This window comes from Argiope bruennichi, chromosome 2, assembly GCF_947563725.1.
Source record: "Argiope bruennichi chromosome 2, qqArgBrue1.1, whole genome shotgun sequence".
NCBI classification, from domain to species: domain Eukaryota; kingdom Metazoa; phylum Arthropoda; class Arachnida; order Araneae; family Araneidae; genus Argiope; species Argiope bruennichi.
The window spans coordinates 120083537-120101082 of NC_079152.1; the positions used below are offsets into that span (position 1 = coordinate 120083537).

The following is a 17546-nucleotide window of genomic DNA, read 5'->3' on the forward strand; positions in this document are numbered from 1 at the left end:
TAAATAACTGAGTCATGTACTATTTTGGTGACTAAATTAAAAAAAAAAATACTGGTGTCATTTAAATGTGTTCTATGATGGTTTTCAGTCATTTGTCATCTGTTGGCATAAAAGTATTAAGTTTGAATCCTTTTCTTTACTTCGCACGCCTATTGAAAAATGCATGAAATTTATTTGATAAGTTTTTATAGTAAAAGCCATGATTTCATTCACAGAACAAAGTGTAAGGAGGTTATTTCAGAGAGTAAACAAATATTCTTTTTATTTTATTATACACAATCAAATTTATTTGTTGTTTCCAGAGGGCCTCTGTCGTCTGTATTCCACGTGGTGCAATGTGTGCGATCCATGGACTCACTCGGAACGACAAAACTTGCTCTCCTGGAGCAACCTGATCTGGGCATATCGTTTGAAAAACTCAACGTATGGAGACTCTTACAGTTCAATAAATGTGTTTATCTTAACCCAGACACGCTGGTAAGTAACCCGCGGATTATTTTCCATCAATAGTCAAAGGATCATGGTGATTTGATGTTAGTATGTCGGCTTCGGAGCTACGGGATTGTTGGTTATAGATATGACCTAGCTAAAAGAATCCCATTAAGGCTGGTTTCACAATGTAAATATAACAACTTTGTCCCATTTTTCTCTTTTTTTTTCAGTTGTTTTATAAAGCATATACATCATAAAGCATATAAATACTTCAAAACCATTTTTCATCAATTTTGCATTGTTTTTAAACATTACTTAAGTGATTAAACTTGACTACCATACTTAAATGCAGAATTTATCAAGGCTATCGATTTTGGAGTCAGTCAATGAATTGCAAAAATGAATTGAATTACTCTCTTCTGTAAACAAATGAGGAAATATTAAAATTCTAAAACTAACTCTGCAATATTTACGGTTTTTAATTTGAATAAGTTCAAATATATGAAACCACAAAAAAAGCAACCTTCGGTTCTCCCAGAAAATCGCTGGCCCCTATTGATCTGTCAGATAATTCTCTCTTTCCATATGCGATATCAAACCGGGAAAATTCTTAACTCGAAGTTGTCAGAAAAATATGCAACAATTGTCTATTTTAAAATATCCTTTAAATCAAATGAAACTTATGAAGGAAGATTGTCAGAAATAATAATCTTTTCAAGATTTTAATTCAGTTGTCATCGTTTTATTCCTTGTTTCAGGTTATCAAAAACTGTGACGAACTGTTCTGTCATGAAGAGCTGTCAGCTGTACCCGACATTGGCTGGCCGGATTGTTTCAATAGCGGCGTTTTTGTCTTTGTTCCTTCCATACAAACCTTCTGGCAGCTTTTGGAATTCGCAGAAAAACAAGGAAGCTACGACGGTAAAATAATTTCTAGTTTAAATGTATTTTTGGAAGTATCAAAATTATCATTTATTCATCTAATTCGTATGTATCATGTTCGCAAAAATACGAATAGACAGCCAAACCGACAAATAGACAATTTACTTTAAATTTTGGTCTAATACAATAATTCTAGATCCATGTGCATTTCTAATTTATTTCTCTTTTAGTTATCCTGTTCGTATCCTACTGAGGAAAATCTTTAAAAAAAAGAGAGAGAGAGAGATTTCTGATTAGATTACAATTATTACAGATGTTATTATATGTACAAGCGATAAGCAAAATACAGTAGTTCAATTAAATATGAGTTACAAGAAATTAACAAATTTATTTATTTATTATCAAAGAAAAAAAAATCCTTTCTGAAGCTTTATCTTTTTTTAGAATTGTACCTTATTAGACAAATTTGTTTGCTTCAGGTTATTGTACTTTAGAATACCGTGGTATATAAAATTGTATGCATTAATTTCTCCTAACATAAAAACTAATATATATATATAATATGCAAATATATTTCAGCAGTTGCGTGGCCGAATATAAGAAATTTTGATTTATTTCACCATGGGAGGCATAATTTACGTACAAAGAATAAGTAATAAGAAATATGCCAGTCTACATCGCGACACAAGAGCAGAAGCGACCTAAATGTTTCCCTTGTGTGCTTTTACTAAGAAATTTTGATAAGGATTTCTTTGACACGTCTCGATTTAGGATAAGGAATTTTAGGTATATTTGAAAGAAGGTTTGTTTTTTGCTTATCCCCTTTGGATTAGGAAATTTATTAGGATTTAAATCAAATTTTTAAAATATCTCTACATATATGCATATAAATTTCATGTGGGATTCATTTGATCCCTATAATGTTAAGTTTTCCCATTTGTTTCTGAAGCAAAATTGTATGGAAATCTTTATAAACATTTTAATAGTTGGTATCTCTGGAAACATTAATTCTCCATCATGAAAAAGACCAACTTCAAAACACTGACGCAGGTGAGATTTTCTCTTCAAGATTTTTGTCTTCCAAAATTCAGTAAAATATTATATTCGTGATACTCTGGGCTTTAATTATTGATTTGTCTACTTTCTGGCTTTTTCATGGTTACTATTTTAATATTCTTTTCTTAATATTTCTTAATAATCTTTTCCCGCCAATTTTTTTTTATTTTGTATTCATTTCTGCAGTAAGTGTAGCATTGTGGTTAATAGTATCACTTATCCTTTCTCCTTGGACTTTGTATAGACATCTATACATTTTTTTTTACCAGCTTTCCGTAAAAAAAAAAAAAAAGTGCGAAACCTATTGTATTAGACGTAGTTATGCGACTGGAAACCAAATTCAAACAAATTTTGCAATCTTGCTGCTTTTGCGACACGTCTATGTATATAATACGCTAAAAATTCAGTCTTATTACTTACTGTCGAATGGCAACAATCTGATGTAAACAAACGAATGCTTCAGACTACATCATTGAACGCTTTTACCGCTGGACTTAATTTTTTCGCTTAACTGATTAAACTACAAAATATTATTAAAAATTCTCAGAAAACGATTCATTGTATCATCAAAACGTCCATTCATTTCAGTCAGAGGAAAGAAACGTAAACGAAACAAGGTTCTGACGTAAAATAAAATTTAATCAGACGCTAAATTAAATTTAATCACCAAGCATAAAATAAAATAATGCTTCCTGAAATAATTAATAAAACTATATATTTCATGAAATAACTAAGAATTGTATGAAATAACTGAATTATACACTTTAATCATAATAGATATATAACTCAATAAATAATTTGTTATAGACTGATTTAATTCGTATATTTCAATTTTATTGAATATCAAAGTGAAAGTTTGATAAATATATTCCATATTAATAGTTTAACAACTAGAAAAGTCAATATTCTGGGCGAACAAGCTGGTCGCCAAATGTGGCTAGTTTTACAGAAAAAAAATTCAAATGCTAATATTGTTTATTTCATGCTATCATGTTAATAATACATTTTTTCCAACTCAACTAGTTACTCAATTGCATTTTGCGGTATACTTGAAATATTTTTTGAAATAAAAAAAAATCTGGGAAATGTATTTCTTAAACTATCTACTAGATTTTAAACGATTTAGATTTAAAAAAAAAAACAATCGTTTGGTTTTTAAATTGGCATATTTTGTTTTTCTATCTGTTTTATGGAAAGTTTTAAAATATAATTATTTTACATTTTTCAACACATTCATCTTAAATGTAGTCACATATTTTAAGTATAAATTTCAGCAAAATTCTTTTTAAATTTGGCTAAAAGTACAAGATTAATGCAACCGTGAAATTAAATAAAATTTCGAAAAAAATATTGTTCATTTTTTTATTAGGAAAACTAGCCGCCTTTGGCGACCAGCCGGTTCGCCAATCTTAGTGTTCGTTAAAATTTTAATAATTAAATATTTTATGCAATTCTAACTTCTTCAGCAAAATATTTTATTCTTCAGCAAAATATTTTAAAACTTCAAATTTTGATAGTCATATAATTCACTCATAATATTATAAAGGCCTTCAGTCATAACGTGATATGTATCTCTCTAATTTTCTGTTACCCCTCGTAGAATTTATGCTTTAAATTAAAGTGTAAAGGATTAATCTGCAATTAATATAACAATATTTTTTACTGAAACAAAGCATTTTTTTAATAATATGATTACTGATAATAGAGTCACTGAGCGTTTAAACTTTATGGGCACTAAAGAATATCTTTCTTAATTTATGTAATATCTCAAGCATTTGTCAACAAAATTTTCTCAGATTCATCATGAATGGATCGATTCATTAACAATGTTTCATTTTAAATGCATCAAACACTCAGAAAATAAAATGAATCGTTTAAAATAATCTGTCGAAAACAGGTTTAAAAAAACTACTTAAAAACGATGTACTTAAAACTATAAGCATATATAAAAAATATATATAACTAACATAAATACAATTTAATTACAAAAGCATGCAACTAACCTAAAAATAATTTAAATCATTGTAAACAGGTTAAAAAAAACTACTTAAAAAACGATGTACTTAAAACTATAAGCATATACAAAAAATATATAACATAAATACAATTTACTTACAAAAGCATACAACTAACCTAAAAGTAATTTAAATCGTCCGTTGATAATGGTTGCCATGCCAACGATCAGAACACAGTGCGCATGCGTGAATTTTCTTCGCCTTTTACGTAACGCAAATGCGTGAATTTTTCTACGCCAGTTGGGGTAACGCTATGAAGATTAGACATTTTTAATTTCCTTTATTCTGTGCTATTTTAATTCAAAAGTACTTCAGAATGAATCTGAAACATGGATTAATTAACAATGTTTAATTTTAAATGCATAAAACATTAAGAAAATAAACAGAATCGTTTAAAATAATCCGCCGAAAAATCTTAACCCTAGCCTCATTACTGTTGGGAGAAAAAAAGAACTAAAGCCTAAATCATTTGGCGTTGGGGAAAATTGAAGATTTTTTTGGCGGAAAAGTTGGCGGTGGGGAAAATGGAAGATTTTTTTGGCGGGAAAGTTAGTTTTTAATTAATAATTGACTACCCCTAACATTTAGGGGGATGAAAAATAGATGTTGGCCGATTCTCATAGATACCGGATAAGCACAAAAAATTTCATCAAAATCGGTCAAGCCGTTTCGGAGGAGTATGGCAACGAAAACTGTGACACGAGAATTTTATATATTAGATTAATTGAAAAATTGGGGAAAATTGATCTTAAAAACTGTTTAAAATCTTTATACAATTTTTAAAAACATAATAAAATAGAAATTGCTTCTGAATCTATTGCATCATCTCGAAAATAAATAAAAACGAAAATTTCAAAATAACATTATGTTGATATCAAAATCTAGCTTAATGGGCGGTGTCTGCAACTTAAAACCTGTTCAAGAATTTGAGAACATGTACTGACTTTTTAGATTAAGCTAATAAGTGACAATGAAATATTGCCGCATTGAAGAAATACAGTCGAATCTCCATGGCCGAATGGTCATGGCACTGGTCTCATGATCAAGAGACCTGGGTTCGAATCCCGCTAGAGACAATGCGATTAATAGTATATGTAAATACTTAATTCCTTGATTTTATGTTTTCCTTTATTTCATGTTCCAGAAGATACTGGACATTTCTTTAGTTTACCAGACAAGTGTTCTGGACTTTTCTTACTGTCTCCAGAAGAGTGTTCTGGAACTTTCTCTGCTTGTATAAAAGCAGAAGATTTGTCAGTTACTGTGTTCTGACAAAAATGCTTATCTTTACAGCCTATTTGCGTCCAGTACTCACATATGCATGCCCCGTTTGGGGTTATGCTGCAAAATCAAATTTAAAAATAATTCAACAGCAACACAACCAAGTAATCAGAACAATATGCAAAGCCAGGCGATTCATGAGAACCGTCGATGTCTGCAATGCAATTAATTACCCTACCTTTACCGAAACCATCAAGCAACTTTCAACTAAATTTTATAATAGTTTGGACAATAATAAAAATGAAGCAATAGCCCAGATTAGTAAATACACCCCAAATATTAAAATTAAAAGACCCCGAAATGTGCTACTCCTTCAATAACCCCACACTAATGCCTAAAGTACCCATGACACGACCAGCCCACCCAGCCAAGAAACAATTCCTATTCGCTACCCGGGAACAGTAGCCTAGCCTCGAAAACGAACAACTCAACTGCAAAAAACATCTCTCTGGGTTTTTCACCGCGCATTAGACTGACTCCGCCCCCTGCTGGAACAACGCTCTTCTACTGGCTGACCAGGCTCACTCCCGCTCCTACTCCCCTGTCTTCGAACTATGGGACAGCGTCAACAGAGATCTCTTGCTCTTTTCACTCTCCGATCCAGACCCATGCAAACGACTACCCGACCAGCGCCCTGCTACAGCTCACCATCTATTACCGAAGTTAAGGCCATACCATAACGCCAGGCCTTCATTACCAGGATCATGGAGATAGCCTTGCTGCGCAAGGCGGGTGCTCCGGACAACTTACCATCATAGTTACTGTGTTCTGAGTTCAGAGTTGAATTAATAAATTGGTTTAGCTCTACTTCTTATGTCTGTCATTGAGTTCCATACTAAAGTATCTACGTGACAATATGATGAAGCCACTGAAGTGAAATGTCAATTGTCTCCCCAAATGATAACGCTGAATGTTATTGGGCCAACTTTACGACAGAAAATCATCACAGAATCGATACCGATCGTAATCGATATCGATACCGAATCGTGTACCGATATAGAGCAGTATAATCAAAATTTAATTCTATTAATTAAGGATAAGTGAAAAGATCTTTAACGCTATAGAGCAGTATAATCAAAGTAAAATTTTTAATTGTATTAATTAAGGGGAAACGAAAATTCGTTCAATTTTCCTGCTTTCCTTTCTTAATACACACTATTTTGTAACTATTTGAAAACTATGCTCTTAAAAGAGAAGGAGGAAGGGGGTGGGGATTGGTGACGCCATTTTAGCTCATTTTCCTTTTCGTTATAATAGATTGTGTTGGTACTGCAAAACTGAAAATGCATTTTTCTTCACATTTCTATCATAACATATTCCTCGCACAAAGCATTAATTTAGGTGTGAAAACTCGAGCTGATATACCTGCAAAAGTGGATAAAAGGTTTAAAATGGACCCAAAAATCTTATTAATCTTGTTGTAGAATTTTTTTTTTCTATTCAATATCTTGTAAAAAAAAGCATGAAAGTCTGCGAAATTTAAAGAAATGTTGGTTTTTGCAGGTGGAGATCAAGGATTGTTGAATTCGTATTTCAGTAACTGGTCTGAAGATATTAGCAAGAAACTTTCTTTCATCTACAACTTAATGGCCAATGTCAGCTACACTTACACTCCAGCCTACAAGCAGTAAGTGCATACTAATATCTTAATTTTGCCCCTTGTTCTTATTCAAAGTGCTAACTTATAAGTATTTCTAGTCATTCGTAATGTATATTTCATTGTAGAATAAATTACGATATTTAGATAGCTGTATATGGCAATGACGCTCAGAGGCAGAGGCCATGGATAGCAGTGATGCTCAGGACCAGAAAGAGTGCATTTTATTGTACAAAATATTTGTAAAAAATGATATGTGGAAATTGGAGGGACAAATTATAGGGAAATGCTTTATATATCAGAATAAAAAAAAATCTTTGAAATGGAACAAAACAAAAAAAATTAATGTGTTTGGTAAAACCAGATATAAACAAGGCTTCAAAAAATATATAGTTGTTCTTCTATCTCAGGTTTGGTCGTAACGTGAAAATCGTGCAGTTCCATGGTTCCTTCAAACCTTGGCATGTGAAGTTCTTCAGTCGCTCGGGTCAGATCAATCCCGCCACGCCAGTCCATCCTACGTACGTGCAGTTCGTCTACATTTGGATCAAAATATTCCGACTCAGCGCCCTCAAGCAACTCAACCAGGTATGCAAATCCACTCGGTTCATAAAGGTGAAAACATGATAAATGTTATTCACAACGTATTGTAACAACATTATTGGGCATTTTCAGCTAATAGAGATGCAATTTTTTCATCAAAGAAATGCAGTTATTGTACAGGATGCGGTAGAAAACCTAGACAAACAATTTTTAATATAACTTGATTAAAAATAAATAAATTAACAAAATATAACGAATAATAATATGAGTAGACTTTTAAAAATAAATAAATTTAATTTGTTTCAAAGTGGGCGCCTTTTGCAGTGATGCAGAGGCGTAAACGCTCATTGAAATTTTCAGGAAGTCTTCTATCTTTAATCGATCCCCTTCACGCAGAAGCCATTGCTTTAGAGAGTCCAAACTTTTATGCTGTTTAGTGCAAGCCCTAGACTCCAAAATGGATCATACACTGTAGTCATGAGATTCAGATTCGGCGAGTATTATGCCCACTCTCCAAATGTTAACACGTCTGGAAAATGCGTCTTGCACCACTCTCCTGCCTTTTTAGCTTTGTGAGCTGGTGCAGAATCTTGTTGAAACTGCCATTTTACTTTGCCGAAGTGCGACTCGCGGAAATGCAACAGCTTCTAGAATCTCTCACTGGTACACTTTTTGATTTATTTTAACGCCCTCATCCATAAAAATTTGATTTGATTTTAAGATTTTAAAAGCTTGCTCAAATTCCGCACCAGCCTTTGGATTTCTGCGATGTTCAACAATTGCTGAAGTGCTTGGAGCATCTACAGACTCAATCCTATAGTTCTAAGATTCACGAACTTTGGGATGGTAAAGAGCTTCTCATTAGTGAAAAGGGATCCCTCCAACGCTGACTTGCGGCCCGTTTCAAAAGTATTCGGTGTCTTTGGAGCCACATTAGTTTGTTTTCTTTAGTGAGAAGCTGAACTTCTGCACTTTGTAAGACTTCAGTCAAAGTTCTGATTTTGCCATTCGTTGCACAGATCGGTCCCTATTCCCAGTTCACGAGCGATCTTTCTCGTGGATACCTTCGGATTTCATTGAACTCGCACTTTGATAACTTCTCGGCTATTGAAAGTGTTCCCCATACGTTTTAGTTCACTTCCTGAATTTTGACCATCATTGGCAAGCTCTTTGAAACGATAGATTGCATCAGACACTGCTTGCTGATGCTCATGAAGCAAACGAACGATTTCACACTGTCGTTTTCCTTGCTTAAGCACTCTAAGATAGCATATCTTTTGCTTGGCATTGTAAAAAAGCCTGATAAAAAAACAATACGTTAAATAAAAGATACATTATAAAACCTGTTATAATTGAAGTGGTAGACAAAAAGACTTCTATTCTATGATGTAATAACTTTATCCGAATTTTTTTGCCGCGCCCTGTAATATTCATTTCAAGCATATGACATTTTGATGGATTAAAAATATGGTGAAGGCCTCTGGTTGTAACATGTATGACTTGTTAATTTTTCATGCTGGCTTCCATGCGTCGTACACTATTTAGGAAGGTAAGTGAAATCGGGGAGGATTAACTAAATTTTTTCCGACAGCTGCTTCACCTGTAAAACGTATTTCTGTTGAATGCCCACATTTAAATTTCGGTTATTAACATGACATTACCTGCGATGATTAGCTAGCATCCTCATGTTACTCTTTCGATTTTTTTTTAAAAAATCAATTGATTTTATTCTCAGATTTAAACTCAGGTTAATTTTTTCCATTTTACTTCTTGTTCGGTTTCACTGTTGGCAGGTCTTAACTTTTAAATTTTCGCATTTAACTTTTGGCTATTTTAATTATATCAATTTTGAGTATTTTTACACCTTCTTAGCTTATTTCGCTCAATAATGCCAAACTGTTCCTCGTGCTATGATAATCAAATTTAAACTATGTATGTACATCAGCCATGTCATTTATAAAACACTTTCAACGAATTGCAGATATTATCCAATATTGTATCGAGATTTTTAGTTGCATTTAAAAGAAATGAAAATGTAAGAAGGTCTGGTAATCTGATTTTGCTTGACATTTTTTTGTAATATCAATGTTTTTTTTTATTCTGAACATAACTGTAATTCTGACAACTATCTGATTCATCAGGCATATTGGTTATAAAATCAAACGACATACCGACATATTGAATTCAAAATTTATATATGTATATACTAGTCGCCTCAAAGACCAGCTGGTTCGCTAGGAATATTGGTTTTATTTATTTTGAGATAAATTGTTTAGATAAAACTTCATGCCCATATTTCCACCATAATTAATTTTTATGAAGATAGTCCCATAACATCATATCGTTATTAAAAACGTAATTGTGCGGCTTATCTATGTTGCAAATTTCGCGGTATTATAATTTCGCTTTTTTTTTTTTATTATTTATCTCGTTAAAGTATCATGTAATTTTTCTTGTTCATGTAAAGTATCATATACGCCGGGATAGCCTGGTTGGTAGAGCGTCGAATTCGCGTCCCTTAGGTTGCGAGTTCGAACCCCGCCGGCCAGATTCCCCGCGTGCTTGGTAGCTGACGCGCGTTAAATCTGTGGTGGTCACAAAGTCCTCCATGTCGAGAGTAATACCACTGGGGGTACTGGATCAGGGGTGATCGTTCTCTGATTCAGGTGTCTAAATTACTATCTGTGAGTAAATGATATGTGTGAATGAAGTCCGCCCCGTAAAAAGGGTTGTGACGTGTGTGTAGCTAAGTCGTTCTCTTGGCCCTAGATGGCGCTACTATAGAAACAAGAGACGCTCCCCCTCAGGCTAAAATCGGCTGTCTTCGAATAGCGGGCTTGTCCATGGCAAGTGCCATAAGAAACAATAACATCATATTCTTTTTCTTTAGCTTTCAACAATAATAGAAAACCATGTGATTAAATATTTTATGAAACAATGAAAACGATTTGAATTTCAGGGTCATGTAATCTGTTGTTGGAAATTAATGTACATATTAATATATATATATATATTAAAAAAAATGCCAACGTTCATTAAAAATTCCCACGATTATTGAATTAAAATCATTAAAAGGACAATTTTTTATGTTTTAAGACGGTGTGAAATTTATTTTTCCGCTGTAATATCTTCGGAAGTTATCGCATAAAAACGACACAATTCAGCTTAGTTTTTAATTAAAATTCTAATGACATTTCAAAAAAATCACTCCACAGTTCTTCTTCCCATCATCTGAAGTATATATATTCCACATCTGATAGCTGTAGATCAAACGGTGCAGCCTGTAGAATGCCAATGTACACGCATGCATTCATCCTTATTATTAGCGTATATATATAATAATATAAACTGCGAGTCCTTGGCTTCATTGCTTGCAGAAAAGCGATAATATAAAATTTATAATGACGTTTCCTTAAAAAAAAGAAAGATTTATATAGATGCACATCCAAAACTAAAGAAATAAACTAAGCTTAACATTCAGATCTTCAAACCTTAACAATCAATAATACATCTCATCTTGAAATTTAAGAGCCTTCATCAACGGTGTATTATATCAGAAGACCAACTAATGTGCTCGAATTTTGGGTATCCTTTGAAACGGGAAGCCGTTTATATTGCGGCAGTTGAAAATAAAATAAGTAGTAGCAAATAATTCGATCACAAATTCTATTAGTGGAATATTCTGGAAATTTCTCTTTGTGTTAAATTGAATGAATATAATGCGATTTGATTTTAAAATTATATTCTAATATTTACAATATATTTATAAATTCTTTGAGAAACACTTTCAATTCGTAAAAACAAGGCTATGAAATGTACAAAAAATCATTAAAGAATACACATAAGTTGCGTATTACAAAAGTGCAACAATTAAATTACAAAAAATTCCAAAATATCAAACGATATTTTCGGGATTCTTTGTGGAACGAGATTAATTAATTAAAAGTAAAATACCAGACGATAAATTAGTAGAACCATCTAAAGGTGACGTCACTTCCTAGAAACGTCGAACAAGGGAGGAAAAAGTTCTTAAGGATACATAAGGACTAAGAAAAAATTCTTTTGAAAATTCTTTCGATAATTCAATCCTTGAAGGTAATTTTGGAATTACACAAATTTTTGCATAGACTGCAAAACTTTTATGATTAAAAATATCTTTTAATGTTTCAGGAAATTCAGTCCTACGCTCTGTCACAGGAGGTATATTGCGCAGTGGAGTTGCTTCGATTTTTTCCCCTTCCCACGGAATCTGAAACTGAATTCTTCCTCACGCCGCCTTCAGTTCGTCTTCGACTAGCCGAAAGGAAGCTCCAGAAACCTTCTAAGGTTTCCGAAGATATCCGACGGCGAAAGTCCGCAGAATACACACCATTACCTGACTCGGCTTTTGAATCACCAGAAGCTGCAACTGAAATTACTAGCACTGCAGATGAATCCATTGTTAAGCCATCTGCTGAAACCAAAGTCAGCAGTACTGCAGAAACAAAGGCACCGGAAGCAGCTGAAAGTAAACCGACTTCAAGTGGAACTGCTGAAAAGGAAACTGATGCAGTTGAAGCTGAAGATGCCAAGAAAATTCCTGAAAAGAATCTGCTTCCGGGGGCAGAAGTGGGCAATTATCAAGGTATGAAGGCCTGGGAGCAAGGCAGGATGGATTATCAAGGCACAGACAGTTCTGATACCATTATAAAACGTTTGGAATTTTTAATGTCGCATCCAAAATAATGAAGTCTATGTGCTTGTATTTTGCCATTTAATGCGTGAATATTACCGTGTTTGCGTTGGTGGATGTTTGAGGTTGTGATGCTGCATTTGTGTTCGCCGATAATCTATTTTAAATATTTGAACATAATTAAAGTCATCTATCTGCAAGCAAGATGTTATGAAGTTGTTAAATGATCAATCGCTTTAATGCCTAAGTACAATTATTACGAATCAGTATCATAGCCATGGTACAATGTTAGTGATTTACTATTAATCTTCAAGAAAGAAATTTCGGCTTCCTCTTTGCAGCGGGATATGTTTTTCTCTTATTTCTAATGACTAATATTTTGATTCAATCGCATTGGTTTGATTAATTATAAATAAGGGTATATCAAGCTTACCGAGAGAAAGAAAAAAAGTTTTTTAATATTTAAATATTATTCAGTATGAAGATTAAATGTAATGGCTGGCTTTTAGCTACTTCAATTTCATACACCGTTAACTACCAAACATACTGTCCAAGATCCACTAGTAGAAAATCTACTGTTTGTTTCTACCAAAACTAGGAACACTTTGGAAATATTGTTTTAAAGAAACAGTTGGAAATATATATTTTATGTATAATAACTGCAAAGTATGAAAATATTTTTATATTTCATGAATCATGTCTCAATGATTCGTTAAACATCTCTTCATTGTAGAATATTAACAATTTTGACTTTAAAATGTTTTGATACTTTAATATTCTTTGTAATGGACTAATTTTTATATATACATTTATACTAAATGATTTTCTTATGCTATTTGATACATTGCTTTTATGAAACTTTCTATAGTGTTTTAATTCAGCTCTTAGAATAAAATATTTTGCTATTTAGTTTGCTGTCTCTAGTTTATTTAATTCATATTGTCACGAACAAAATTAATTCCGGTCAGCAGGTTTCCAAAACAAATAACGACTTTTATTAACACGAATACACAGACGACAAAACACAATCGAGACGTACACAAGCTATACACGTAGCACACTCAGAACAAACAGTAGCCCATAAGTAGTAAACAACGATTAAGGCACGTAAAGCGGCCAGACAGAACTCAGCAGAAGGAGGGAATCTACATAGCTATTCACTAAAGTCTCACCAAACGCCTGCAATTCTCCACTGGCTTCTCGCTTTAGCTGTATCCAACTGCCGCCTCACTACTATAAGACTGGTTATTCCACACACGTCTCGATGCCGCTTTAATATTTCTCTCCAAAACTAGGCGCAAAGTTCCTATTCTCAATTCGCTACTTGCTTGAGCTCCACTCAACACTTGCGCTTCGCTGCATTGATCCAACCTTGATTGAGCCAGCCTTTAATAGCTTCCGGAGAAGGGTACAGAAAGTTTTCGAACAATCATGCTTAATTTCTCTCCGATTGGCCCTATTGTCAAAATTCTTGACCATTCTGTTATCATCCATTTTGTCTCCAAATGTCCGCCAATCCCATTGATCGTTTAATTTGAAATAATTTTGTTATCTTGATGAAATTATTAATTACATTGAAACTATAATACCATGAAGTTACGCAATAGGTGGTAAGAATGAAAAGCTCATAAATGGAGGTGTAATCTTTCATATAAATATATGCAAAAATCAGTTAATTGGAAGTAAGGGCAGGGAAAACATGTTATAAAACCCAGTGGGACTGAAACTTTCCCACATATTCTCCAATAAAGGTTTGATCCCCTCGCCTCACATAAAAATTTGGACCTTCGCTAAGTCCGCGAATACTTTGCAAGGCACTAAAAAACAAGTTGTTACGAAATATGAAACTCTAAGCCTAACCTTTTTATTGAATCTATTGTGCAAATACGTATTTTCCGCGCTTTTTTTTTTAATCTATTGAAACCACTACAATTGATAATTTGACATGGTACTATTGTTGTAGTTACAAGATCACATAATGCCTTTCATTTATTTGAGTCATTGTAGTACAAACAATGCGATGTGCAATTTATGCGAAAGTACAAACCGACAAACAGTTAATCATTTGACAGATGTAGATTTTTATCAAATTTCGGATGTTAGCTATGTGCCAAATTTTATTTATATCTGTGTGTTCTATAATTCTTTTGTTCATTTGTAATTGGGCAGACTGCCGTACAGGCAAATTTTCTTTAAATGGCTTTCATTCAAAATTTGATAGAAATCGGCTCGGTAATTCGGCAATCTATCCGATTTAGTCAAACCTCCACTTACCCAATTTCATTCGTCTAGATTCATAACTTTTTTGAGTTGTCATGGTTACAGACATAATGCCAAAAATGTGTGTTTTTCGAACATATTTTGGACTGAAAGGCGGAAATTGCCAATTCGAACTTTTTGCAATTACAATACTTTCTCTATGAAAAGAAAAATAACTTGTTTATAAAATAGTACATCTTAAAGTAAGTATTATACAAAATACAAGTTTCAAATTAATGATTTCTTAAAATCTAAATGACAATTTTCTCCCCTTTTCATCTAAATTTTTTGAAAGCAAATTAATATATATATGTAATGATATTTTAAACTCGAATTTAAATCCAAATTTATTCCCAAAGTTTAATCTTAATTTAGCCCATAGTAACTTCAATCTAAAATATTCTCTTATTTCCTGATCGCATTCTGCTTTTTCTATTTAATTAATTCAAGAGAAGCTTTGTAAAATGCTTTAGTCAGCCGTTCCCACGCTCCGTGTGAAAGGATAAAAATTGCTGATCTAAACAAATTCTTTTTTAAAAGATCCCTGTGCTTCCCTTACTTGTGATTGGCATGTGTCAAAGATCCCTATCAGAATCTTAATAGTATATTAGCACTGTGAAAAAATATTTTACCTATCGATATCTCATGCTATATAAGATCAGAGATAATTTATTTCTGTCTGCTCTTATCTAATCTGTTGCTGTGAGCGGACGTACTTTGTCCGCGCCTCTTGTAAATAAATTATGCCTTCCCGGGATGGATTAAAGCGAATTTAAAAATACAGTGTCTTCACTGTCTTCGAAACTGCCTTCTGCTTCAAAAATTAATTTGGTTACATATATATATATATTCATTCTTTGTCTTAGAATAATTTCTTCATTAGAATATAGTTTACAAAATTTGTATCCGCTTTCAAACTGAACTGAGACTTTTGGACAATTGACGCCTCTTTTTTTCTGGTGGATCTGGGGCGGGGATATTTTGGTTCATTCCTTCATTAACAATTTGCTCGTGTAGCTCTAATATCAGCTTTTTGCTACGTCGAGTCCATCAGTCCGAAATGTACCTAAATGTTTTTCCGTATTAACAACTTATTCTTTTAACTACCGCACTAATCCCAGCCAATTCGATTATGAAAAAGAGCAAAAAGATACTTCGTTTTTATTTTAGAATTTTGCATTATCTTATTTTTAAAAGGGGAATATTCGAAAAAGAGATAAGTCTGGTGCCGCCTAATGCTAAGTTATTAAGTCGAGTCATTAATTTAATTGTAATTTTTTGTTACTTAAATTTTTTAAATTATTTTACAAACCGTGGGATATTTATTTAGCAACATAAGCTTCAGGCAGAATGAAATATATAAAATAATGGCTCATTAGATATCAAGTGCAGAATTCTTTGTGGTTAGAACTTAAATTAGTCATTTTAAGGAGAAAATGCATGGATATATAAGTAGCCGATTCTATTAGTAGATATTCGTTAAATATTTATTTTTATATTAAAAAAACTTAAGTTTAGAAGGGAATAATTAAAGTCTACATGCGATACCTATAGACATGTTATTAATGGAACCTCCTATATAATGATTTCGATGTAATCATACTTTAATTTTACTGCTAATTTATCAGTAAAAATTAATAAATACACTAAACATTATAAATTTGAAAGATTATGTTTCATCCTTTAAAATCTAAATAGCCCAAGTTAATGGCAAGACATATTATCGTATTCTAATGTGTAGATTATGTTTGTTATCATTTAAACTTTTTTGGGGGGTGAGGGAGGTTAGATCTATTTTTTAATTTCACTATTACATTTCTCAAAGTTCAGAAGCTGATATTTAATAGTAAAGTAGCTAGCGCGTCCAAAATGTCCAGCCACATGCGAGAACCAAATAACTATTGAATTATTCAATTAACATTTTACTTTCTTAAATAAGCACTTCAAGAAACATTTTTAAACCTGAGCTATCTCTAATACTATAAACAAACAAACCTCATTCTTAATAACTTGCACTATTTTACAATTATCGAAATTATTGGGCCCCCAAAAATTCTATTATTTAAATTTTAAATCTATAAACAATATTAGAATTACGTTTCAGCCCATAAGTATAGAGTATTGTCTTTTATGTCTAAGTTGAAGGATGATATCCAATAATACTATCAATGCTCCGTTTGACTCTAAAAATGCTGCGAGGGCGATTCACTCGAAAGCATCGTGAAAATAATTATTTCTCATGGTGCTTTCTCAAAAGAATAATAGAAATGTATTACTCCACCACTAAGACCACAATTGTATTACTTTTACAATAGAATTCACTTTGCTACAAAATTATTTCTGATCTGATTGCGAATCATTGTTAATTGAATTTACACTTTTAACTGGACATAATTATTATTGAATCTTTTATAACACATAATGCAGAGCTAGAGAATGCACACTTGAATCTCAACCCATTTGGAATTTCTTAACAATGATTTGACATTTACTTCCAAATGAGGAGAAAAAGAAAAAAAAATGTTTGAAATGAAGAAAATTATTTCCTGCATTGTATGAATAAACAAATGTACTTTTGAAAAATTAGAAGATCTTTATACAATATCCTGTCTTTGCAATCAGATTTAGTAAAATATTCTGTAAATACTAACATTGTAACAATGTTCCACATTCTTATGTGATTGAAACTCGCAGATTTATGAAGCTTTTAATTTCTATATTGTAGGTCAATCAATGGCCAATATTGATTAGTGGATCTTTCAGGAAATGGCCATTTGAAATAATTTTAAATGGCGATATTCAAAACTTG

The 17546-nt window shown here is 32.5% G+C and overlaps 1 protein-coding gene across 1 annotated transcript in view; it reads left to right on the forward strand.

Moving 5' to 3' along the window:
- The window catches only part of LOC129957657 (glycogenin-2-like), a 41374-nt gene extending 27987 nt beyond the window's left edge, over positions 1-13387 (forward strand). Inside the window, exons 3-7 of the mRNA XM_056070105.1 lie at positions 303-477; positions 1191-1353; positions 7170-7293; positions 7674-7851; positions 11977-13387. Coding sequence (XP_055926080.1) covers positions 303-477; positions 1191-1353; positions 7170-7293; positions 7674-7851; positions 11977-12531 — 1195 coding nt within the window. The 3' untranslated portion in view covers positions 12532-13387. The remainder of the gene's footprint in view (positions 1-302; positions 478-1190; positions 1354-7169; positions 7294-7673; positions 7852-11976) is intronic.
- The last annotated feature ends 4159 nt before the right edge of the window (positions 13388-17546 follow it).